The sequence below is a fragment of the Populus nigra genome, chromosome 19 (genome assembly GCF_951802175.1).
Source record: "Populus nigra chromosome 19, ddPopNigr1.1, whole genome shotgun sequence".
In the NCBI taxonomy this organism is placed as follows: domain Eukaryota; kingdom Viridiplantae; phylum Streptophyta; class Magnoliopsida; order Malpighiales; family Salicaceae; genus Populus; species Populus nigra.
Window position 1 is genome coordinate 13,479,585 of NC_084870.1, and position 24,503 is coordinate 13,504,087.

The 24,503-nt window shown below is 36.5% G+C and overlaps 2 protein-coding genes across 3 annotated transcripts; both read left to right on the forward strand.

Moving 5' to 3' along the window:
• Positions 1-6,144: 6,144 nt before the first annotated feature.
• LOC133679776 (protein NLP2-like) lies at positions 6,145-10,865 on the forward strand. 2 transcript variants are annotated; one of them, XM_062102469.1, is made up of 5 exons: positions 6,145-6,934; positions 7,277-8,130; positions 8,387-8,434; positions 8,532-9,495; positions 9,800-10,865. In XM_062102469.1, the coding sequence occupies exons 1-5, from the start codon at positions 6,877-6,879 to the stop codon at positions 10,696-10,698; spliced, it is 2,823 nt and encodes a 940-aa protein (XP_061958453.1). In that variant the 5' UTR covers positions 6,145-6,876; the 3' UTR covers positions 10,699-10,865. The 2 variants fall into 2 exon arrangements, with proteins under 2 accessions (XP_061958453.1, XP_061958454.1); XM_062102470.1 differs by having other exon boundaries at positions 6,146-6,934; positions 7,157-8,130.
• A 9,067-nt stretch (positions 10,866-19,932) lies between these two features.
• On the forward strand, positions 19,933-24,157 carry LOC133679792 (protein NLP2-like). The gene is made up of 5 exons (XM_062102488.1): positions 19,933-20,332; positions 20,554-21,526; positions 21,783-21,830; positions 21,928-22,891; positions 23,138-24,157. Exons 2-5 carry the CDS (start codon positions 20,621-20,623, stop codon positions 24,028-24,030), a joined length of 2,811 nt encoding a protein of 936 aa, XP_061958472.1. The 5' UTR covers positions 19,933-20,332; positions 20,554-20,620; the 3' UTR covers positions 24,031-24,157.
• The last annotated feature ends 346 nt before the right edge of the window (positions 24,158-24,503 follow it).

The following is a 24,503-nucleotide window of genomic DNA, read 5'->3' on the forward strand; positions in this document are numbered from 1 at the left end:
AAAAAGGGGGAAAAAGTTGCTGTGACATGGAACTGTGCACAAGAAAGAAGAGTTCAAGGTGATAACTGATTAGGATGACTCTCAGGTGGAATTAGACCATAAGGAACTACTTTCAGAGTTGGGTCAACTTCAAAAATATTCTAGACCCAAAAGCAATAATGAGTGTCATGGAGTTTCTTCTGTTTTTTAGTAGACGTCGCTCATTAGGCAGAGGAAAAGGTAAGAAGAGACAGACCAAGAAAGAGATGCAGAAAATCATCCTGCAAGTTATTCGACAATATTTTGCAGAAAACCTTAAAGATGCTGCTCAAAGTATTGGTGGTAAGCAAATCGCTTATTACAACTGAAATCACACATTTCATTATACCTATTATTACAAGTAAACTCTAGCATTTCAATGAAAGATGTAACCATTCGAAACCTTAAAAACTGTTTCATTTGTTTCATCTACGTTGCTGTCATCAGTTATCAGACCCTGCTGTGTGTGTGTGTGTGTGTGTGTTAGGATTAAGCTATACAGACAACAAGGTGCTTACACTGTTTGCTCTAATTGCAGTTTTCCCTACCCTACCTCTAAAAAGGATATGCAGGCAACACGGTATCACACAATGGCCTTCTCGAAAGATCAAGAAGGCTGACCACTCCTTAAGAAAACTCCAAAAGATGATTGACTCGGCCCAAGGTGTTGAGGGTTCCATTCAGATTGAATCTTTCTATTCAGCCTTCCCTGAACTAAGCTCTCCAAAATTTTCATTTCAATCACCTTCATCATCATTCAAGATGATTGACAATTTAAAGCATTCAACTCTCCACCTAAGACTAGCAGTCCTGGCAGTAAGTGCTCTTGTTCAAGTACCTGCTGTACTGCTCAAGCAAACCAGCGCATGCCACTAGCAACCTGCCAGGATCGAGCAATGGAAATGCTTTAACAATAGAAAACTCAAATTTGGTGTTATAAAACTTGCAGAATCAGAATTATGTGCCTTGAATCAAAAGGTTATATCCCAGATTCACAAAACAGTGCGTGAGCTCCAAAGTCATCTAGAACCTGCACAATTTAGCCAGAGTTTGCGAGAGGAAGGTGTCTTCAGAAGTCAGCCATTTTCGGAGAAGAAAAGGTCCTGCTAGGCTTGAAACCAAACTGGGATTTCAGGGACTTGCAACAAGAAATTGGCAAGCGTTTCAAGATAGATGATTTTCAATGGCACTGATCTCAGGTATGTGGATGATGATGTTAGTGAGGTCGCTAGACCTGTGATGGTGACCTTGAGGAGTGCAAAGAGACACACAGTAGATTCTCTCAAAGCATCACAATCAAGATATCCCTTCACAATTCTCTTACTGCATTTGGTTGCAGAGGTTCAGTCAAATCCCATGACTGGTTTCTAGTTTTTTACTTTCGAATGCCTCGTATCTACGTGACATGACTGGTCTGGAGTTTGGGCACAGAACGTAGATGCAAAAAAATCATGAATTTGTTCGAAACTTTTGAAGTTTGGCTTCAGAAAAACAAGTCACCGAGGAATGAAAATGATTAAAAGAGGAATCCTGATATTCTTTAATAGCTGAATTTGCTTTGTATATGCTTAATATGATGAACAACAATAGAATTTGGATAGGATAAGCATGTTCTTTTCATGGCCATTGCACTTGAAATCCAATGGTGAACACTGAAATACTCTCAACAATCACTTTTTAACTGGAGAATTCTTTTGATCCAATAGCCAAAGGCCCATAGTTAGTAGTTAGACGTTTCTGTTTTTGAGAAGACGATATTTATAAATGAAAAAAGAGAGCCATCAAGCTGCAGGTGGGGCTACAAAAACAAGAGCAGGACTGCAGAAGACTAATGAAAGACGATGCGTAGTTGTTGGATTAGGTTGATGCCGTGCTATTCCGCACATTCGTATTATTTCTCTATTAAAATATTTAGATATTATTAGTACTTTTTTTTCCCCCTCAAAAATAAGATTCCAATAACTATTGTCTCCGTTAACTAAATAAACTTGTTTTATTTAAATTATATATAAAAAATGATCAATAAATAAATAAAACACACTATAAAAAAATCATAAAAATAACACACCAATACATTATTAACCCTTTTAATATATTAACTTCTTTCAAATAAAAACAAAATTAAATATGTAGAATTTTTCAATGTGTTTTTTCTTGAAAGAAATTATAAATATAAATTGAAAAAATTATGCATGTATCCAATTAAATAAATCTTGTGTAAGTAAATGAAAAGGAAAGTATTAATGATAAATAAAAATATAATTAGAAAAATCAAGAGAGCAATGTAAATCAAGATATTTAATATTGCAATACAAGTCATTTATATGGTTGTATTTGATGAATTTTTTTATGAAAATTAATCTGGAAAAAAGATTAATACACACATAAAATTTAAAATAAAAAGAAAAAAAATACTATGCAAGGTTGCACATATTAAAAATATTAAAAAAATAAATTTTTAATCTATATAAAATATTCAAAAAAAATTACAGATGAATCATACTAACCTATAAAAAAACTTAAACACACATAGTATAATTAAAAAATAATAGTTATTTAACAAGGCTAAAAAATCCAAAAAAAAAAAAACATAAAGAAGTGATATGAATTACATTTAAAAATTATTTTAAATAATACATATAGAAAAACCATTAATATAAAAAAAAACAAAGAAGCCAGGCGCTATTGGGCCCGCACTTGGCCCAATCAAGAAAAGGCCCCCATACGGGTCTTTAATATATTTTATTCAATTTAACGGGGGTGGACGATCAATCCACCCTAGTTGCTTGGAACAAAAAAGACAATATATCGTCTGGAAATCCAGAATCCAGAATCCAGTAACTAGTGTGGCCGGAAAGACAATGTTGTCTTTTTATCTAAAAATCTTCTTTCAACTTATAATTAACCCAAAACCTGAAATAAAATTTTTTTCTGAACTCATATATGTTTTTTTAAGTATTTTCAAAGTTAAAAAAGACATAATATTAACTCCTTATTAAATCTTTTAACATAAAAATAAATCATTTTAGTGATTAAAATCTTTGCGACAATAATTTGTTTTTGAACCGGAATCTAACACCAAAAAAGAGAGGATATTCTGGTTTTCCAGATAAATTAATAATAGACGCAAATGGTTTAGCTTTAGATATTGTGGTTAATCAGGTCACTGGACACATTGAATCTGATGATAAGCTATATATATATATATGCAAGTGGTCGACCTCCTCTAGTTGATTAGTTGATCAGCACAGTATATTTTAACATATTCGTCCCCGGCCGGGGAATTGAACGTGGACAGCTTGGTGTTTGTTCATAGCATGAATTATAAAAGGATTCTTAGACCTCAAAACATAAAGTCATACATATATTAAGGAGGATGTACAATTCAGGACCATCTCTTCTCTCTCTCTCTCTCTCTCTCTCTATATATATATATATATATATATATATATATATATATATCATTTCAAATGTAAAATGTAAGATTAATGTTAGAAGGAAGGAAAAGCTAATAAATAAAATCATTGGATATATATTCGGCATTAATTGTTGATCTGAGTAGGAAAATAAAGCTGGTTTGAAAATGGTGGGCGCAGTGATATAAGAAGGAAGGTAGGGTATCCTACCTAACGACGATTGACGTACTCGATCCAATAATCTTTCTTTTTTCTTACTTGAGAATATATTGTTAAGAGAGGTCTCCATTATTGATTTCTTTTTCGAGTAAATTAATTATTCCTCCCATGCCTGCCTCTGCTTGTGTGGAACCTTTACAGGGTTATTTATTCCTCGAATATCCGCATCTCAATTCCGGTGGTTATAGATTACCTACCCCACCAAGTCGTACATCCATTGATACTATTGTAAACATGTTATGCTCTGCATGTGAGCTTCCAGGTCTTCCTTCTGCATCAGCCCTCAAGGTTATGGCACAAGCTGCCAATATTTAAAAACCTGCATGACCAATACAGTCGATCAAGAATCTAAGACACCGGGTAATAATATTGATGCACCCGTGTTGAAGGTTTAGATGTAGATATAGATCCTATAAACCTGTTTAGGAGACAACCACCGTTTATTTATGGATAGTAATGATTCATGTCTACAGTTTTTTTTGCTCATTAAAATAATTTTAGCATTGTGTCATTGTTATTGTCCTTAATTGCTTCCGCGCCTGCGTCAGGTAAGTTTTATATTTTTGAATCTTGATTGCTGTTGTGCAGCTCATCAGATTATTTCTGGTTTTGTTCCTGGATTCAAAGAATTGAAGCCAGAACGAAGAAAAAAGAAAAAAAAAAAAGTGTAGTGACCCGATCGAGGAGAGAAAATAAAAAGAAATGAAGCAATTATAGAGCACCACAAGGCTAGCTAGCTCCCACTTGTCTAGAAGGTCAATTGTATATATATGAAGATGCAAGCTGATGGTGGTGGTTCACGCAAGGAGATAATGCAATATATAATTAATACAATAATCAACAGGATTAATGATTAAATAGCTTTAATTAAAGAAGAATTGGACCTTTATTAATTTAGATAGCAAGTAAGACATGTCTAAATCCAACATCATATTGTGGATTCACTCATCATGATTTATTTATCTGTATTTTCGATTTCTTCTGCGTTCTGTTGATGTCCATTTACATATTAAGGCCCCGTTTGTTTGTAGGAAAGTAGTTTCCTTTTGGAAAGTGAATTCCGGGGAAAGTGAATTCCGGGAAAGTGAATTCCGGGAAAGTATTTTCCGATGTTTGGTAGTGTAATGGAAAATAAGTTGGAAAACACTTTCCAGTGTTTGGTTATGTTATGGAAAATGAGCTGGAAAATAACTTATTAATGTTTTATTTTTTCAAGTTTATTAAAATAATGAGGAAAAAATCTTACAAATTAAAAATTTGAATGAGAATGAAATTGAAAAAAAATATAATTTCATAAATTATCTCAAATAAAATAAATAATAATAAAAATAATAGAGATCAAATCTAAAAAATTAAAAAAAATGAAAGGTGAAGAAATTAAAATAATAATAATTAACATTTTATAAATTATTTCAAATAAAATAAGTAAAAATCAAAAGAATAAGGACCAAATTTGATAGATAAAAAATTTCAATAAAAAAATGATAAGAAAAAAGCAAATAGCAATTATAAAAATAAGGACCAAATTTAATATAAAAATTAAATTTTAAGAGATGAAATTGAAAAATAAATATTCAAAACAAATTATATATAGCAATCAAAAGTTTGAGGATCAAATTTGATATAATTAGCAAATAATGACATTTCTAAATTTTTCACAGCTTCCGGAAAGTGTTTTCCGCCCAAATTTTTCAGGAAAACACTTTCCTGAAAACCAAGCCAAATTTTCCTTTGACTGGAAAGTGTTTTCCGTTGACCAACTTTTCCAATAGCAAACAAACACAAGAAAGTTTGGAAAGTGGTTTCCCGGAAACCACTTTCCGGAAAACAAACACAGCCAAAAAGAAAAACATTTTTCTAGAAATCAAACCAAATTTTTCTTTGACTGGAAAGTGTTTTCCGTTGACCGAAAAGTGTTTCCGTTGACCAGAAAGTGTTTTCCGTTGACCGGAAAGTGTTTTCCGTTGACCAACTTTTCTAATGGCAAACAAACACAGGAAAGTTTGGAAAGTGGTTCCCGGAAAATGAATTCCGGGAAACAAACATGGCCTAAATTAAAATGGAGGAAAGCAACTTGACATTTTGAAGAATAATTCAACCTGACATCAGTTTTTGAGCTTTGACTAATTAAGCCTAACCATAGAGCTGGTTAAGCAGTACCATTTGCGTCTGTATTATATGTTTGATTTCTTGGTGTTTGTAATTAATGATTTCCCCAGCTTTGCTTCCTGTAAAGCAGCACATGATGGTCACCAATTAAGGCAATGAAATATTAAACAGGCACGCACTCTCCACGGGAACAACACAAGTCTTGCTTGACTCTGAGGTTTCCACCATGTTCAGGACCATCAACACTGAACTGCTCTTTAGGGTGGTAATTATTGTTAATGTGGCAAATCTGTCGGCGGTGAATAAAAATAAATTCATGGCCCCAACTATATAGGCGTTGCATGAAGTAGAGATACGTTGCGGAAAACTGTCATTAGCCCTTCCAACTTGTCCTTCTTAGCACTTAGCAGACTGTCCCATAACGTGAAATCTTCCGAAACGATAGCAGAAATCATACAGGGTTTTTAGTTTCTAGAGCATCAAGTGCCTGCTGATACGAAAGGCACAAGAAGAGAATCTTGAGCTAATTACCTTGGTAGGTAAAGGTAAAAATGATTGACAGTTAAGCTTTAAGTCGATGAAATTGAACTCAGTTTATGACCAGGTGAATTAAATAATAGCATTAGACCCTTTTTTGTTGAGTATAGCTTCATTTTGTATACTTAAGCATATAAAAGCTTCATCTCTCTCTCTCTCTCTCTCACACACACACACACACACCCCTCTTCCTCCTCATTTTCCCCTTGATTGCTTATCTTTTGAATGGTTGACTTTATAGCTAGAAATGACTACATAGACACACATATATACAAGGTGATGATGGAGCATGTGATCTCAACATACGCATTTAATTTCATCTCCTATTCCTTTTCTTCTGTTTCTTGGTTGGTACAGCCTGAGTACCCAATCTTCTGTTTGTGAAACTATAGCAGTACCCTGTGTAAAAAACCTAGAAGATATATAGGAACCCTCTCATTTACCAAATTCGGGGATGCATGAGGTCTAACAAGAGAAACAGAAACAAGTTTCACCCAAAAAACAGTCTTGGTTATTTTTGTACTGCTGCTGCTCTTGAATTTGATAAAGGTTCACAGTTCACTGCTTTCAGCAAGGCATGGTACACCGACAGGAAGAGAATCTGGCCGCCTATCTGAATCAAGAGTCTTCAGAAAGTGAGTTTCTTTCTTGCTTCATGTTTCTCTTCTGTTATTTTAATACATGGCTTAGTATAAATGAAGGTCCAATCCTGTTAGTTTTCATAGAAACAAGCATGTTAGTTTATGATTTGCTTTGAAATGCATTTCAGAGTACAGTTTTAATGTAAAGAAAGTACGTGGTAATCCTGGATTTTTCCTCTTTTTGTTCATGTTTTGAGGTGTACTTGTGTGTTTCAGGTTGAAACTTTCCTAATTTGGAGTATATATAAGCTTTGGTTGGTGCAAGTTTCAAGCAAGTTGACTATATGGATGACCACGGTTCCTCTATCCCTAATTCTACATTCGATATTTTCTCAGGAAATGTCACGAACTGGGATTTCATGGATGAAATCTTGTATCAAGGGTGGTTTGAGAAGGATGGAGGGTTCAACTTTCTGCAGCAAGGTCTCTCCACCTCTAATGTTCTGCATGACCCTTCACTATATATTCCCGTTACGGGGACTACTAATTGGAGTATAGCCTCAAACCAGCAGGACTATCAAGAAGAAACAGAAAGGCATTGCCATGGAAATCCACCACTAGATTATCCAAACAGCACGGAACTTGTTCAGACTGAACTTCAGGTTGAAGATTCTGTGGAGACTTCCACACCTTTCTCGCACCCCGCAAGCTGTCGAGTAGAAGCTGCTGGATTGGGTTGCGAATGGCAGATGGTGCAGAGAGTGAATCCAGGGACTTCATGTTCTGTGAAGGAGAGAGTAATGCAAGCCGTTGGATACTTAAAAAATTGTATACAAGATAGAGATATTCTTATCCAGATTTGGCTACCCATGGAGAAAGAAGGGAAAAGAGTACTTGCTACTATTGATCAGCCATACTTTGTCGATCCGAGTTGCAGGAGTCTTGCAAGTTATAGAAAGGTTTCAACAGCCTATCATTTCCAAGCAGAAGAGGATGCAAAATGTTCTGTAGGGTTCCCCGGTCGGGTTTTCTTGGAGAAGCTGCCTGAGTGGACTCCTGACGTACGTCTCTTCAGAAGAGAAGAATATCCACATAAAGATCACGCAGTACAACATAACATTAGAGGGTCTCTTGCACTCCCACTTTTTAAACAAGGCAGTGAGACTTGCTTGGGCATAGTTGAGATTGCGACTACCATTCAGAAGATAAGCTATCGTTCAGAACTACAAGACATCTGCAAAGTTCTCCAGGTTTGTTCGTTTCCTATGTATCTTGCAAAGGTTTCAATTAGCTATCGATGAGACTGTTGTTATATTATTTTATGTTAGTTGCATATAGACTTCATGTTTCTATCATTTCATATCCCTTGACTTGCATTTAACTTTCAGATTTTTTAATGATCGAAATGCCTTTCAAAAGTAACAATGGCTATCAATTTCTTCAAGCCTGTGAAATAAGCAGAGAACTTTCCTCTTTTTTGGTCTTTATATGCATGTTGATTTGCAGGCTGTTGATCTAAGAAGTTCTGAAGACTTCTGCTCTCCTGGTGTCGAGGTACGTAGATACTAGACATTTTAAAGACACTGGATTCAAGGCTTCTGAAATTTTAGCGTTCATAACTAAGATCACAATTGTGTTCCTTTTATCACAGACTTGCAATCAATTAAATCAAGCTGCGGTGCCTGAGATTTCAGATATTGTGAAATCTGTTTGCAAGACATATAGATTGCCCTTGGCTCTAACATGGGCCTTATGTAGCCGGCAAGGTAAAAGTGGACGGCAGGAGTTTCCCGAGAGGTTTAGCTCTTGTATTTCCACTGTGGATTCTGCTTGCTTATTAGCCGACAGAGGTTTTTCAGGTTTTCACAAGGCGAGTTTTGAGCAATACCTTTTCCTAGGTCAAGGGATTGTGGGGAGAGCATTCACAAGACAAAAGCAATGTTTCACGAATGATATAGCTTCCTTCAGCAAGAAAGATTATCCACTAGCTCACCATGCTAAGATATTTGGTCTTCATGCTGCCGTAGCGATTCCCCTGAGAAGCATTTCTACTGGATTGGTTGAATTTGTGGTGGAGTTATTCTTGCCAAAAGATTGCCAAGAGACCGAAGAACAAAAAAAGATGTGGGATTTATTGCCTATTGTCTTAAAACAGGTTTGCAGGAGTCTACAAGTTGTCATGGACAAGGAGCTTTATATAGGAGAAAATAAGAGTTTTGAATCATCCCCTTCGAAAGAAGCTCCACCCGAAGAATCATCTTGGATTGCCCGCGTGGTGGAGGCCCAAAAGAAGGGTAAAAGTTGCTGCATCACATGGGACTATCCAAAAGAACCTAAAGAAGAGTTCAAGACGATCATTCATTGGGATGGCCCTGCGGTGGCAATAGACCAGAAGCAAGTAATTTCAGAGTTGGGTCAACTTCAGCAACATTCTAGACCCAATATCAATATTGAGGGTGATGGAGTTTCTTTTGCTTTTGGCGAACGTCGCTCGTTAGGAAGCAAAAAAACAGGTAAGAAGAGACGGACCAAGACAGAGATTCAGACAATCAGCTTGGGAGTTCTTCGACAATACTTTGCTGGGAGCCTCAATGATGCTGCTCAAAGCCTCGGCGGTATGACAATGTCCTATCACAACTGAAATCACATGTTTATATGTAAAGTAATGAATAGCATTTCAATGTTAGATTTCAGGCATCCTTTATTAGATTAGATGATTATCTTTATAGTACTTTCAATATATCAACTTCTTCCAAAACAGATGATTATCATTACAAGACAAACATTTGCTGGATACCAACTTGATCTAATCTTCCAAAACCTTTATTACCATTTTCCTTTGTTCAGCTAGGTCGCTTTCTTAAAATATCATTTGTTAGCTAATCAATGGTGTGCTCACACAATTTGTTCTAATTGCAGTTTGCCCGACCACTCTGAAAAGGATATGCAGACAACACGGTATCAAACGATGGCCTTCTCGAAAGATTAAGAAGGTTGACCATTCCTTACGAAAACTCCAGCAGGTGATCGACACAGTCCAAGGTGCCAAGGGTGCCGTTCAAATTGAATCTTTCTATCCAGCCTTCCCAGAGCTGAGCTCTCCAAAACTTTCAAATCATACTTCTTATTCATCATTCAGGAGGATCGATAATTCAAAGCACTTAGACTCTCCACCTGATGATTCTTGCCCTTCTGGCACTGCCTCAAAATCCCATTCTTCTCCGTGTAGTAGGAGCTCTTGTTCAAGTAACTGCTGTTCTGGTCGAGCACAACAGCATGCTGCCACCACAATAACAGGCTCAAGCAATGGAAATGGCTCTTTACTTGCAGAAACCTCGAATGGGATTTTTAAGAGGACTTGCAGTAATGAATTAGCAGAATTGCATTCCTTGAATAACCAAGGTGGACCGGACTTTCTTGTAAGATCGCAAATTCACAAAACTAGGACAGTCAGTGATCATATTCATCAAAGTGAGCTAGAAAGTCCACCACGTTTTGGCCCGAGTTTACGAGAAGGAGGTGTCTTCGGAGTTAAAGCCATTTATGGAGTAGAAAAGGTTAGGTTAGGCTTGCAACCAAAGTGGGGTTTAAGAGACTTGCAACAAGAGATTGGTAAGCGTTTCGAGATAGATGATTTCACATGCATTGGTCTCAAGTATATGGATGATGATGGGGAATGGGTTCTTTTGACTTGTGATAGTGATCTTGAGGAGTGCAAAGAGATACACAGATTCTCTCAAAGAAACACAATCAAGATATCCCTTCACAAATATTCTTCTCCATTTGGTTTCCGAGGTTCGTTCCAAGGCTTCCATTGATTTTATGAATAGTCTCTACAACATACATGATTGGTTTGGAGTTGGACATGGTACGTAGAAGATGTTTTCTAAGATTTCTATTCTGTTGGAAAGTTTTCTCAGAAAAACAAGCCATTGAGGAATAAACAATGATTATACTTTATATATATAATCTTGTCATTTTTTTACTGCATCTTACTTTGAAAAGGATAAATGTGAGTAGCACAATTTCCTTTCTCTATAAAGTATAACAAATGGGAATTCTACACTCAAATTAACCTTGATTAACTAGAAGAGTAACCTCGTAGCACTGTATGCGTGCCAGTAACCAGGTGCTGATGGGGCTGTTTGTACTTTTTACAAAGTCACAACAACAAATCAAGCTTTACTTAATCCCATGGACTTGAGGACTTGGACCTTTTCTCTTTGGAGCGTAATATAATATAAACACTGTTTCATTTGTTCGTCCGTCTATGTTTGCTGTCATCAGTGATCAGTTCCTGCTGTGTGTGTTAGGGTTAAGCTATATAGACAACAGGGTGCTTGCACAGTTAGTTCTAATGTCAGTCTGCCTACGACTCTCTAAAGGATATGCAGACAGAAAGGCATCACACGATAGCCTTCTCAAAAGATCAAGATGGCGTTGACCACTCTTTAAGAAATCTCCAAAAGGTCATCGAATCAATCCTAGATGCTAAGGATTCCATTCATGTTTAATCTTTCTATTCAGCCTTCTCTCAAATAAGCTCTCCAGAATTTTCATTTCAATCTCCTTCTTCATCATTCAAGATGATTGACAATTAGAAGCACTCAAACTCTGCACCTAAGACTAGCTTTTCTGGCAGCAAGTGTTCTTGTTCAAGTACCTGCTTCTCAAGCTCCCTGGAGTGTTTTGGAAATGGCTATTAACTACTTTTGCTGGGTTGAGATTACTGGTTTACCTCTTTCAGCTTGACAATGAAGAATTTTCAAGCTATTATGTTTTTTGAATTTTAACTTTTAATTTTCCTATCAGTCTTTTAATTTATTTTTTTTCATTTATATATCAAGGATTCCCTTTTCCTTTGTGATCAAGGTCAGGGGTAGACTGTTTAAGTAGTTGTTGTAGGATGTTTTAGAGAGAGCTCAAATGAATTTGTTAACACCCCGCCCCCCCGCCTCCCAAAACCAAATCCCTAACAATCAAAATCAATCCCATCACAATCGCCCCTTTCCATCTTTGACCCACCATAGCCTTCCCTTTAAACCTCACCTCCAAAACGTTAACCCGTTCAACCCTTTTCACAAGTTTTAAAGTTTTGTTTTGAGAGATTCCCATCTTGGCTAGATTACCAAACCTTAAGAAGAGCTTTCCTTAAGTATGGAGATGTTACCGACCTCTTTCATCTCAAGGAGGAAGAATCAGAAAAACTGGAGATTTTTCGTATCAATGAAATCTTGGTTCTCCCAGACTGAGCTCCTCCAATACTTCAATGACTTCTGGTTTGATCCCTTTAATCTGCGAGCAAACCTAGCGCGTTTTCATCGACAACCTCCTTCTCCCAAAGTCAACTCACAGCGACCACGAGCATCTTTGTCCCTATCCGTCAACGTGATTCTAGAAGCTATGCAGAAGCTGTGAGGGCAATACCCCTGCTGCCGACCTCCTCTACTATACAAACACAAGACTCGCAAAGCACTGAGTGCAAAACTCCTCCTCTCCATTTTGTGCAGCTCGATATTGTTGAAGAAGACAAAGCATGGTTGAAGAACTCCTTAGTAGGACAGATTACTAACGGGGTTAACTATCAATGTATTAAGAGAGGTCTTATAGACAGTGGAGTGATTTTCAGTGGATTCAGATACATGAGAGCCTCTCAAGCGTTGATTTCTTTTGATTCTTTGAAGATGGCATTAGATATGGACAGTCAAGCTTGGAAGACCTACTTTGAGGCGCTAAGACCATGGAAGAGTAATTGGGTTTGACAAAATAAGCCTACTTTTCAACACTAAACTTACAAGCACTATCAATGAAGATATTGTCTTGTGCTTGGAAGGGAAGGATTGCTATATACATATCCAAGAACTTGATCACCTACATTTTCCAGCCTTTGAAACAATAGAGTATAGTATGCAAACTTTCAGCCCACATATGTAAGATGAAGAAGAAACCGACTCTGAATCTAATCCTGATAGTCATGCCAAAGTTGCCCAGGTTGTAAATAAGCCAGAATTCAAGGTTGACGGGGACACTTGGGATGTCTCTCTCTATCTCTGCCGGGACAGTTATGCCAACTTTGCAGCCTTGCCTAAACAGACCCTTTTTCCAGGAATTTTGGAGGTTCATTCATCCAATTGGCTCTTGAACCGAACATGAGAAGCCAATTCTCCAGTGACACAATTTCCATGGGGGACGAGGACAGCTCTGCGTAAAAGATGGTGTTGTTTCCTTCTATACCAACCTCTTCTCTAAGTCTCACTACTGAAGAGCTAATATGGGAGAAACGGGTTTCAAGACTATCTCTTCTCAAATGTCAGAGTGGCTAGAGCGGGGTGTTTCTTTGGATGAAGTAAAACAAGCAGTCTGGGATAGTGATGGGTCTAAAGCACCTGGACCTGATGGATTCAACTTTACTTTCTATAAGAAATCATGGCATTTAATCAGGAATGAGCCTCTTATCATGGTGAATGAAATCTTTAGACTCGGTAAGCTATCAAAAGGCATTAATATCTCCCATGCGGCATTGTTTTCAAAAATAAAATCACCAGTTGGCTTCTTCGAATATAGCTTAATTAGTGCATGGTCTATATAAGATTGTAGCAAAAAAAACTGTCCACCAGGCTGAAATAAGTAATGCCGCATGTGATTAGCACCATTCAAACAACTTTTATAGCGGGAAGAAAAATCCTAGATGGTTTCATGATTGCAAATGAAATGGTTCACAGGATCAAGAAAAGTGGTGGACATGGTCTCATTCTTAAGGTAAATTTTCACAAAACCTTTGATTCGGTCCAATGGGATTACTTGGATGAGGTTATGATGTTCATGGGCTTCAGCACCAAGTGGAGGACTATCATTAATTATGAACGCATCTCTGGTTCTCATCTCGCCATTCTAATCAATGGCTCTCCGAGCCAAGAGTGTCAAAGGAGGTTTAAGACAAGGTGACCCTCTTTCTTCTTTTCTCTTTTGATATTGTCGCAGAAGGTTTGTTCGTGCTATTTCAAAGACCATCTCCATCTGGTTATTTTAAGGTATTGAATACCGAAATGGTGAATACCTTAGCCATACACTTTGATTTTTATACCTAATGACTACAATTCATTGACTAATTATGCTAAGAGGATTGCGAGATAGTTTGAGTTGGTCTCAAGATTACGAGAGAACTTTCACAAAAGCTCATTGATAGGAATGAACTTGGATGATGAGTTTACAGCTAGTATGGCAGGTTCAATCTTTTGCATGGAAATCAAAGGGCTATCTCCATGGAAAGCAATGATTTCATGTACCCGTTCAAGGCTGGGAATGTGGAAAGGGAGGCTGCTAAGCATGGTAGGCCATGTATGTTTGATTAAAAATGTGTTGAACGATCCCTAACTTTTACTACATGTCCATATTTATTATGTCAAAACAAAGGGCATTGCTCATGTGATTAAATCTTTTCAAAGAAGATTTGCAATTTATTGGTGAGGGAAAAGATTAGAGGTGGTTTAAGAATGGGCTCCTTGGCAGGAAAAAAAAAACAAAGCTCTACTTTTTAAATGGCTTTGGAGGCTTGGAGATCAAAGCATGGGAGGCTTGCAAGAGATAATATCCAAGAAGTATAAACCTACCTTTCAGAATGGGCTTCCTTCTTTCAATACTCCTTTATTTGATACTTGGCTATGCATTTACTCAATTTCCAACACTCTAGGTCAAATTTCAGTAGTTCTCAAATACAACATTTTTATCAATTGTTTTTCAAATTAAAATCCGTAATGAGAAGGATATTTGTTTTTGGATGGACTGGTGGTTAGAAATTTCGAATTTGCGTTATAATGACACTCGAGTATGGCCAAAATATTGAAGAGCGGGCAAAAATGCCTAAACCGAATCAACTACTTAGTATTTCTTACCATCCTTGCACTGCTCTGTCTTATCTAGACAGTCCAGCGTCATCAACTCCATATCCAACAACACGACTTCTGCGGAATCTCACATCACCATTGAACTTGGAATCTAATGGTTAAGACTGAAATACTCTCAGCAATCAGTTTTTAAATAGCTCAAATAACTCTTCGATATGAAAAGGAGAGATCAGGCATCGAGCTAGTGGGTCTACAAAAACAAGGGGCAGGCCTGCAGAAGACGATATGTAGTTGTCAGTCAGTGATTTTGCAGATAAACTAATAATTTATGGAAGTGGTTTTGCCTTGGATCTAGTTAATTAGGTCATGTCAGTTGAATCTGATGATAAGCTACTTAGGTATTTATATGCAAGTGGTCCTCCTCCTGTTGATTAGTTGATCGGTACGGTATAGTTTAACATCTAAGTACTCGGGGAATTGAATGTGGACACCTTCTTGTTTGTTTATTGTATCAATTATAAAAATATTCTTAGACCTCATCTTTTATTTTTAAAGCCATAAATTAAGGAGAATGAAAGAGATGTACAATCAAGCACGATCGATCTGTACCAGCACTGAAATTAAGAATAAAATATAAGGATTAGCATTTGATTAATTAATACGCTTGCATGGGATTTATCCTGACTCAAATCCAGGTCCATAATCGGTAATATAGGAGCAGTGGTACTGTAAGAACACTATATTTATACTAAACCTCGTAGCATACATATTATAAAACAAATTATATAAATTTACGTAACATTTCATAAACTTCCAAAATGTGGAGTTCATAATATATGTTACATTACATAAAATCCAAACTTTGTAATAAAATCTAAACTTAAATGAAAACAACGTAATAATAGAGCGTTTAAGACGTTGAATCACAAATAATAAGAAAAGTCTGTAGAAGCAAGCAAGATATACCAACAAACAAAGTAGCGGGAATTCTCAATCAAATGTCAACTTGTTAATAGAAGTCAAGAACCTGAAATAATATTAAAACGAAGGGGTGAATTCAACCAACTCGGTGAGGGAATAACATTTAATATATATTTTAGTTATTTATAAGAATAAGAACGATCAGATGAGGTTCGTGGCCCCGATTACTGTGAGAAGATCAGTTGTCATAAGTTGATACCTCTCTCACTAGCTAGGTATACAAAATACTATGTATACATAGACTAACTATGCTCAATTAGTAGAGAGTTACTAACAAATCTAATATCAAAACATAATAGATATTCACATAATTATCAAAGAAAATGAAAGTCATATCGAGTAGAGTTTAATTCAATAGAATGCAAGTACGAAATCAAGAATGGATGAGTACTTAGAAAATAAAACAACATATATAGATATTCAAGATTTTATCAATTGTACTCATCATATAATTAACAAACATATATTATTTATATTACACGCATATTAAAGATTATCCCACTTACTAGGAAAATAAAAGCAAAAGATAAATGGATGCAGAATCGGAAACTACTGAAAATCATTAAGAGAAACATTAACAGAACTAATAACAGATACAAAAAACACTGAAAATGACTCGAAGAAAAATAACATAAGAGATTAAAACTCTAAGTTTAGATACCAAAATGTTATTATAAAGCTGAACTGATTCACCCGATCGATCCCAAATATAACCCAAACTAATCGAACCTAACAGACTGATCAATTAACCTCTATTGCTGGGTTAACTAGTCGACCGAAATGTCCAATCGGTCGACCGTTACCTCAAGCCAACTAGTCAGTAGATTGAGACCAACCGGTCAACCGACAACAAAAGCCAACTGGCTGGTTAGTTCAGATCAACCGGTCGATCGTTAGCACATAAGCCAATTTGTCGATCGATTTATACCAACCGAATGACTAATTGATCGGGATTTCCAGAATCCTGATTTGTTAGTTCTTTAAATCTTCAGATCCCAAAACAAACAATTTGTTCTTCAAGAACCCATAACTCCAGTCATCTAATTAGTTTGTTTTAAGCCAACTAACACCCTAATACTTCAATTAAATCTCGTACATTGTTCAATCACCAAATTAGTATAAAAATCCTAAACACTTTTTTAATCCTTCCACAATCAAATTCCAAATAGAAAATAACAAAAGAGGAAATCATTTACTTGCCTTTTCAACCCTTTTTAAAGCCAAAACTTAAGTTTGGAACTGAATTCCTTAGTATAGAGAGAAAAGTCACTGTAAAGGGAAAGAAAAAAGAAAAAGAGGAAAAGCAATTTCTTTAGTAACCTTCTCTTTAAATACATATGTTAGTTTGGATTGGGTTTGAACTGAATCTTAGACTTGGATATGATAGACCAAGAATATGGGTCTTTAGACTTGCTAAGAGGATAGAATGTTAGTTAAGTTGGTCTAATAAGTCTTGGACTTTTCCTTTTGGTTGTATCTTTTTATCTTTTGTTGTTGTTTTTATTCTCTTTTTTTTTTTCATGTTTGTTCATATCTGTTTCTTCTGTAACTTTTAATTCTAGTTTGCTAGACCTTTATTGGCACTTGTTATATGGTCTATAGATTATTAACAACAACAAAAAATGATACCCAATGAGGAAACAAGATTTTTTTTTATTATTATTATTAAAAAAAATTGCTAAGTGAGCTCACCCATTATTGATTTCTATTTCTGGAGTAAATTATTCCTCACATGCCTATGAAGAAGTAAACTCTTTTGCATGGAGTCTGTAAAATGTTATTCCTCCAGTATCCGCTAGCTTCTCGATTGCGTTGGTTATAGATTCTTGGTAATACATGATTTACCTAGCAAACAAGTACAACGAATGATACTAGGCTACTAGCTATATATTGTAAACAGGTTTTGCATGGCTGTTGCTGCTCTGACCATGTAAGCTTCCTTTTGGACTCTCGCCCTCATTTGGCTAATATGTATTGCTTATTAAAAAAAAGAAAAAAAGAAGCAGGCTATGCTATACATGCATGTGAGCTTTCAGGTCTCCATTATCGCCCGCCTCATCCCTCAAGATTGTGGCACAAGCTGGAAAATCGTTGCATGACCAATAATAGAGTTCAAGAATCCAAGAAATAGGGTAGGTTTTATATTTATGAATCTTGATTGCAGTTATGCAGAAGATTCTCATCAGATTATTGCTGGTTTTGTTCCTGGAGAGTTAAATTTAACCACTGGATTCAAAGAATTGGGGCCGGAATGAAGATAAAAGTAAAAGTGTAGACCCGATCGCCGGTCGAGAAGAGAAAAGTAAATAAAAATGAAGGCATTATAGACCAACCTCTCACTTGTCTATGAAGGTCAAATGTACATGAAGATGCGAGCTGATGGTGGTCCACGCAGGGAGATAGATAATTCACTGATGTACAATAATATTTAATGAATAGAACTAATGATTAATTAATTAGCTTTAATTAAAGAAAGAATTAGATCATTAATTATTTGGTCAGCAAGGAAGACATGTCTTAATCTAATTAACATCACATTGTGGATTTACTCATCATCATGATTTATTAATTTATATGTGTTTTCGATTTCTTCTGCGTTTTGTTGACATCCATTAATTTACATATTAAATTAATAATATGGTGGAAAACAACTAGCTTGTTGATTTTGTTTTTCTCAGTTTAATATGCATTTTGATCACTCCTGTTGGTTCTCAATGGCCAATCAAGATCAGAACTAATGCAGCTGCCACACTTTGACTACTAAAAAATGGGATGATCAGCTACTATCTATCTTGCAAACAAAATTAAAATTCATTGCTCGTAAAAATTAGCAATGAAATCATCACTAATAAAAAATAGCAGATGCAAATTTATGGTTGCTCATTTATCAGTAATAAAAACTAAGTTCGTTGTTGGTTTTAGAATTAGATAAATTTTTTTTTTAAGGTAACTTGTTGTTTTGCAGCAACATGTTTCTTGTTATTAATTCTATTGTTTATATTAAAAATAATAATTATATATACACATTTTATTGCTAAAAGTAGCAACTGAACTTTTCTGTTTATAGTTAATTCTAATAAAAGTCATTTTTATTAGATTTCAGAACTTGTTTTTTAATTATAATTAATGTTATTTCATTATATCTAGTTAGAGCTCTATAATTACAGTATTTGTATTAAATCTTGTATTAAAATGTTGATTTATATTATGTACTTTAATTATGTTATTAATGTTATGTAAAACTCTATTTTAAGTTATATATATATATATATATATATATATATATATATATAAATTTGGGTTTCGTATAAGTATTGAAATGTAGAGGGGGGTTATTGCCGTTCATTGGATGCAGGCCGTGACAATTTTTTTTAGTAATTAAATTTCATTTCAAAGAATACGTCAGCCTGGCATCAGTTTTGAGTCAGCCTGGTATCATTTTTTAGCTTTGACCAATTAAGCCTAACCATAGAAGTTGAGCACCATTTGTATATGTTTGATTTCTTGAGGTTTGTAATTATTAATTTCCCCTGTTAAGCAGCACATGATGGTTTCCCCTAATTAAGGCACTGAAATATTAAACAGGCAGTACTCTACACGAGAAGACCACAAGTAGTCTTGCTTGACTGGATCCTGAGGTTTCCGCCATGTTCAGGACCATTAACATTAAACTACTATCTAGGTTCGTAATTATTGTTAACGTGGAAAATCTATCGGCGGTGAATAAAAATGAATTCATGGCCCCTAAATCTGGAGCGGAGGGGCATTTCATGACAGAGATACGTTACTAACAACTGTCATCAACCCTTCGAACTTGTCCTTCATAGCAGACTGTCCCAGAACGTTATTATTTCTTCTGAAATGCTCTGGGAAGAGGACCATACTGCATTTCTTAAAACTTCAATGGATTTTGAACCAATATTTTTCATGACATTTCTCCAGAAAACATGAGGCACGTACTTATGCCATTGGATGCACAAATTAAAACAAGCACACCTAATATAGCAAAGGACACAGTACAGCAGAAATCATACAGGGTTTTTAGTTTCTAGAGCATGAAATGTCTTGAGCTAATTACCTTGGTAGGTTAAGGTCCAAATGATTGAAATTTAATCTTAAGTCAATGAAATTGAACTCGGTGAATTAAATAAGTACCTTCTCTGTTTAATAAGTATTGCTTCATTTTGCGTACTTTATACATATAAATGCTTCATTTCTCCCTCTCTCTCTCACATGCAAACACCTCTTTCTCTTCATTTTACCCTTGATTGCTCACCTTTTTAATTGTTGACTTTATAGCTAGAGCTGACTACACACATATATATAAGGTGATGATGGAGTACATTGAACTGTACCCTCTATTCCTTTTCTTCTGTTTCCTGCTTTATACAGCCTGAGTCCCCAATCTTCTGATTGCGAAACTAGAGCTAGCTGTACCCTGTGTAAATAACCGAGAGGATATATAGTAACCCTCTCATTCACCCAAAAGAAAAGTCTTTGGTTATTTTTGTACTGCTGCTACTCCTGAATATGATTAAGGTTCACAGTTCACTGCTTTCAGCAAGGCATATATAGTACACCGACAGGGAAGAGAATCTGGCCAATCTGAATCAAGAGTCTTCAGAAAGTGAGTTTCTTTCTTGCTGCATGTTTCTCATCTGTTATTTTAATACATGGCTTAGTATAAATGAAGGTCCAATCCTGTTAGATTTCATAGAAACAAGCATGTTAGTTTATGATTTGCTTTGAAATGCATTTCAGAGTACAGTTTTAATGTAAGGAAAGTACGTGGTAATCCTGGATTTTTCTCGTTTTGTTCATGTTTTGAGTTGTACTTGTGTGTTTCAGGTTGAAACTTTCCTAATTTGGAGTATAAAAAGCTTTGGTTGGTGCAAGTTTCAAGCAAGTTGACTATATGGATGACCACCGTTCCTCTACCCCTAATTCTACATTCGAGACTTTCTCAGGAAATGTCACGAACTGGGATTTCATGGATAAAATCTTGTATCAAGGGTGGTTTGAGAAGGATGGAGGGTTCAACTTTCTGCAGCAAGGTCTCTCCACCTCTAATGTTCTGCATGACCCTTCACTATATATTCCCGTTACGGGGACTACTAATTGGAGCATAGCCTCAAACCAGCAGGACTATCAAGAAGAAACAGAAAGGCATTGCCATGGAAATCCACCACTAGATTATCCAAACAGCACGGAACTTGTTCAGACTGAACTTCAGGTTGAAGATTCTGTGGAGACTTGGACACCTTTCGCGCACCCCGCAAGCTGTCAAGTAGAAGCTGCTGGATTGGGTTTCGAATGGCAGATGGTGCAGAGAGTAAATCCAGGGACTTCATTTTCTGTGAAGGAGAGAGTAATGCAAGCCGTTGGATTCTTAAAAAATTGTATACAAGATAGAGATATTCTTATCCAGATTTGGCTACCCATGGAGAAAGAAGGGAAAAGAGTCCTTGCTACTATTGATCAGCCATACTTTGTCGATCCGAGTTGCAAGAGTCTTGCAAGTTATAGAAAGGTTTCAACAGCCTATCATTTCCAAGCAGAAGAGGATGCAAAAAGTTCTGTAGGGTTCCCCGGTCGGGTTTTCTTGGAGAAGCTGCCTGAGTGGACTCCTGACGTACGTCTCTTCAGAAGTGAAGAATATCCACATAGAGATCATGCAGTACAACATAACATTAGAGGGTCTCTTGCACTCCCACTTTTCACACAAGGCAGTGAGACTTGCTTAGGCATAGTTGAGATTGCGACTACCAATCAGAAGATAAGCTATCGTCGAGAACTACAAGACATCTGCAAAGTTCTCCAGGTTTGTTCGTTTCCTATGTATCTTGCAAAGGTTTCAATTAGCTATCGATGAGACTGTTGTTATATTATTTTATGTTAGTTGCATATAGACTTCATGTTTCTTTCATTTCATATCCCTTGACTTGCATTTAACTTTCAGATTTTTTAATGATCGAAATGCCTTTCAAAAGTAACAATGGCTATCAATTTCTTCAAGCCTGTGAAATAAGCAGAGAACTTTCCTCTTTTTTGGTCTTTATATGCATGTTGATTTGCAGGCTGTTGATCTAAGAAGTTCTGAAGACTTCTGCTCTCCTGGTGTCGAGGTACGTAGATACTAGACATTTTAAAGACACTAGACTCAAGGTTTCTGAAATTTTAGCGTTCATAACTAAGATCACAATTGTGTTCCTTTTATCACAGACTTGCAATCGATTAGATCGAGCTGCGGTGCCTGAGATTTCAGATATTGTGAAATCTGTTTGCAAGACATATAGATTGCCCTTGGCTCTAACATGGGCCTTATGTAGCCGGCAAGGTAAAAGTGGACGGCAGGAGTTTCCCGAGAGGTTTAGCTCTTGTATTTCCACTGTGGATTCTGCTTGCTTTTTAGCCGACAGAGGTTTTTCAGGTTTTCACACGGCGAGTTTTGAGCAATACCTTTTCCTAGGTCAAGGGATTGTGGGGAGAGCATTCACAACACAAAAGCAATGTTTCACGAATGATATACCTTCCTTCAGCAAGAAAGATTATCCACTAGCTCACCATGCTAAGATATTTGGTCTTCATGCTGCCATAGCGATTCCCCTGAGAAGCATTTCTACCGGATTCGTTGAATTTGTGTTGGAGTTATTCTTGCCAAAAGATTGCCAAGATACCGAAGAGCAAAAGGAGATGTGGGATTTATTGCCTATTTCCATAAAACAGGTTTGCTGGAGTTTACAAGTTGTCATGGACAAGGAGCTTGATCAAGGAGAAAATCAGAGTTTTGTATCATCACCTTCTAAAGAGCCACCACGGGATGAATCATCTTGGATTGCCTGGATGGTGGAGGCCCAAAAGAAGGGTAAAAGTTGCTGCATCACATGGGACTATCCAGAAGAACCTAAAGAAGAGTTCAAGATGATAACTCACTGGGATGACTCCGAGGAGGAATTAGACAATAAGCAAGTAATTTCAGAGTTGGGTCAACTTCAGCAAAATCCTAGACCTAATAGCAGTATCGAGGGTGATGGAGTTTCTTCTGCTTTTGGCGGATGTCGCTCATTAGGCAGCAGGAAAACAGGTAAGAAGAGACGGACCAAGACAGCGATCCAGACAATCAGCTTGGAAGTTCTTCGAAGATACTTTGCAGGGAGCCTCAAAGATGCTTCTCAAAGCCTCGGTGGTATGAAAATGTCCTATCACAACTGAAACCACATGTTTATATATAAAGTAATGACTAGCTTTTGAATGTTAGATTTGAGCCATCCTTTATTCTATGATTACCATTGCACAGACAAACATTTGCTGCAGACCAACTTGATATAACCCTTATTATCAATTCCGTTTGTTCAGCTGGGTCGCTGTCTTCAAATATCATATGTTAGCTTATTAATCGATGGCGTTCTCACACAGTTTGTTCTAATTGCAGTTTGCTCTACTACTCTAAAACGGATATGCAGACAACACGGTATCAAACGATGGCCTTCTCGAAAGATCAACAAGGTTGGCCATTCCTTACGAAAACTCCAGCAGGTGATCGACACAGTCCAAGGTGCTAAGGGTGCCGTTCACATTGAATCTTTCTATTCAGCCTTCCCAGAACTGAGCTCTCCAAAAATTTCAAGTCATGCTCCTTATTCATCATTGAGGAGGAGCGACAATTCAAAGCACTTAGACTCTCCACCTGATGATTCTAGCCCTTCTGGCACTGCCTCAAAATCCCATTCCTCTCCATGCAGTGGGAGCTCTTGCTCAAGTAACTGCTGTTCTGCTCGAGCACAACAGCATGATGCCACCACTATAACTGCCTCAAGCAATGGAAATGGCGCTTTACTTGCAGAAACGTCGAATGGGATTTTAAAGAGGACTTGCAGTAGTGAATTAGCAGAATTGCATTCATTGAATAACCATGGAGATCCAGACTTTCTTGTAAGATCACAAATTCACAAAACAAGGACAGTCAGTGGGCATATACATCAAAGTGAGCTAGGAAGTCCACGTTTTGGCCAGAGTTTACGAGAAGGAGGTGTCATCGGAGTTAAAGCCATTTTTGGTGTAGAAAAGGTTAGGTTAGGCTTGCAACCAAACTGGGGTTTAAGGGACTTGCAACAAGAGATTGGTAAACGTTTTGAGATAGATGATTTCACGGATATGGGTCTCAATTATATGGATGATAATGGGGAATGGGTTCGTTTGACCTATGATGGTGATCTTGAGGAGTGCAAAGAGATACACAGATCCTCTCAAAGAAACACAATGAAGATCTCCTGTCACAACCTGAAACTCGTGTCCATCACCAGCAATATAGGAGCATTGTTATAAGAACACCACATCTACGTTATGCCCCAAAACATACATATCATAAAATAAATTATATAAAATTAAAGTATTATTTTGTAATGTTTCAAATATTCCTTAAAACCAATAAAACAATTCATAATTTAAAATACTTATTACATTAATAAAATCTAATATTGAAAATAAAAATCTAAACTTGAATGAAAATAACGTAATAGTGGAGCGTCTAATATATCGAATCATAAAGAATAAAAAAAAGCATTGTTGAAGCAAGTAATGCATACCAACAAATAAAGTAGCAAGCATTCTCAATTAAAGGTCAACTAAGAACCTGAAATAATATTAAAATAGAGATGTGAGTTCAACAAACTCAACAAGGGAATAACACTTAATATATATTTGAGCTATTTATAAGTGTAAGGAATGAAACTGTCATGCCCCGAATCCTGGGTCCATGACCGACAACACAGGAGCGATGTCATAAGAACATCCTGTTT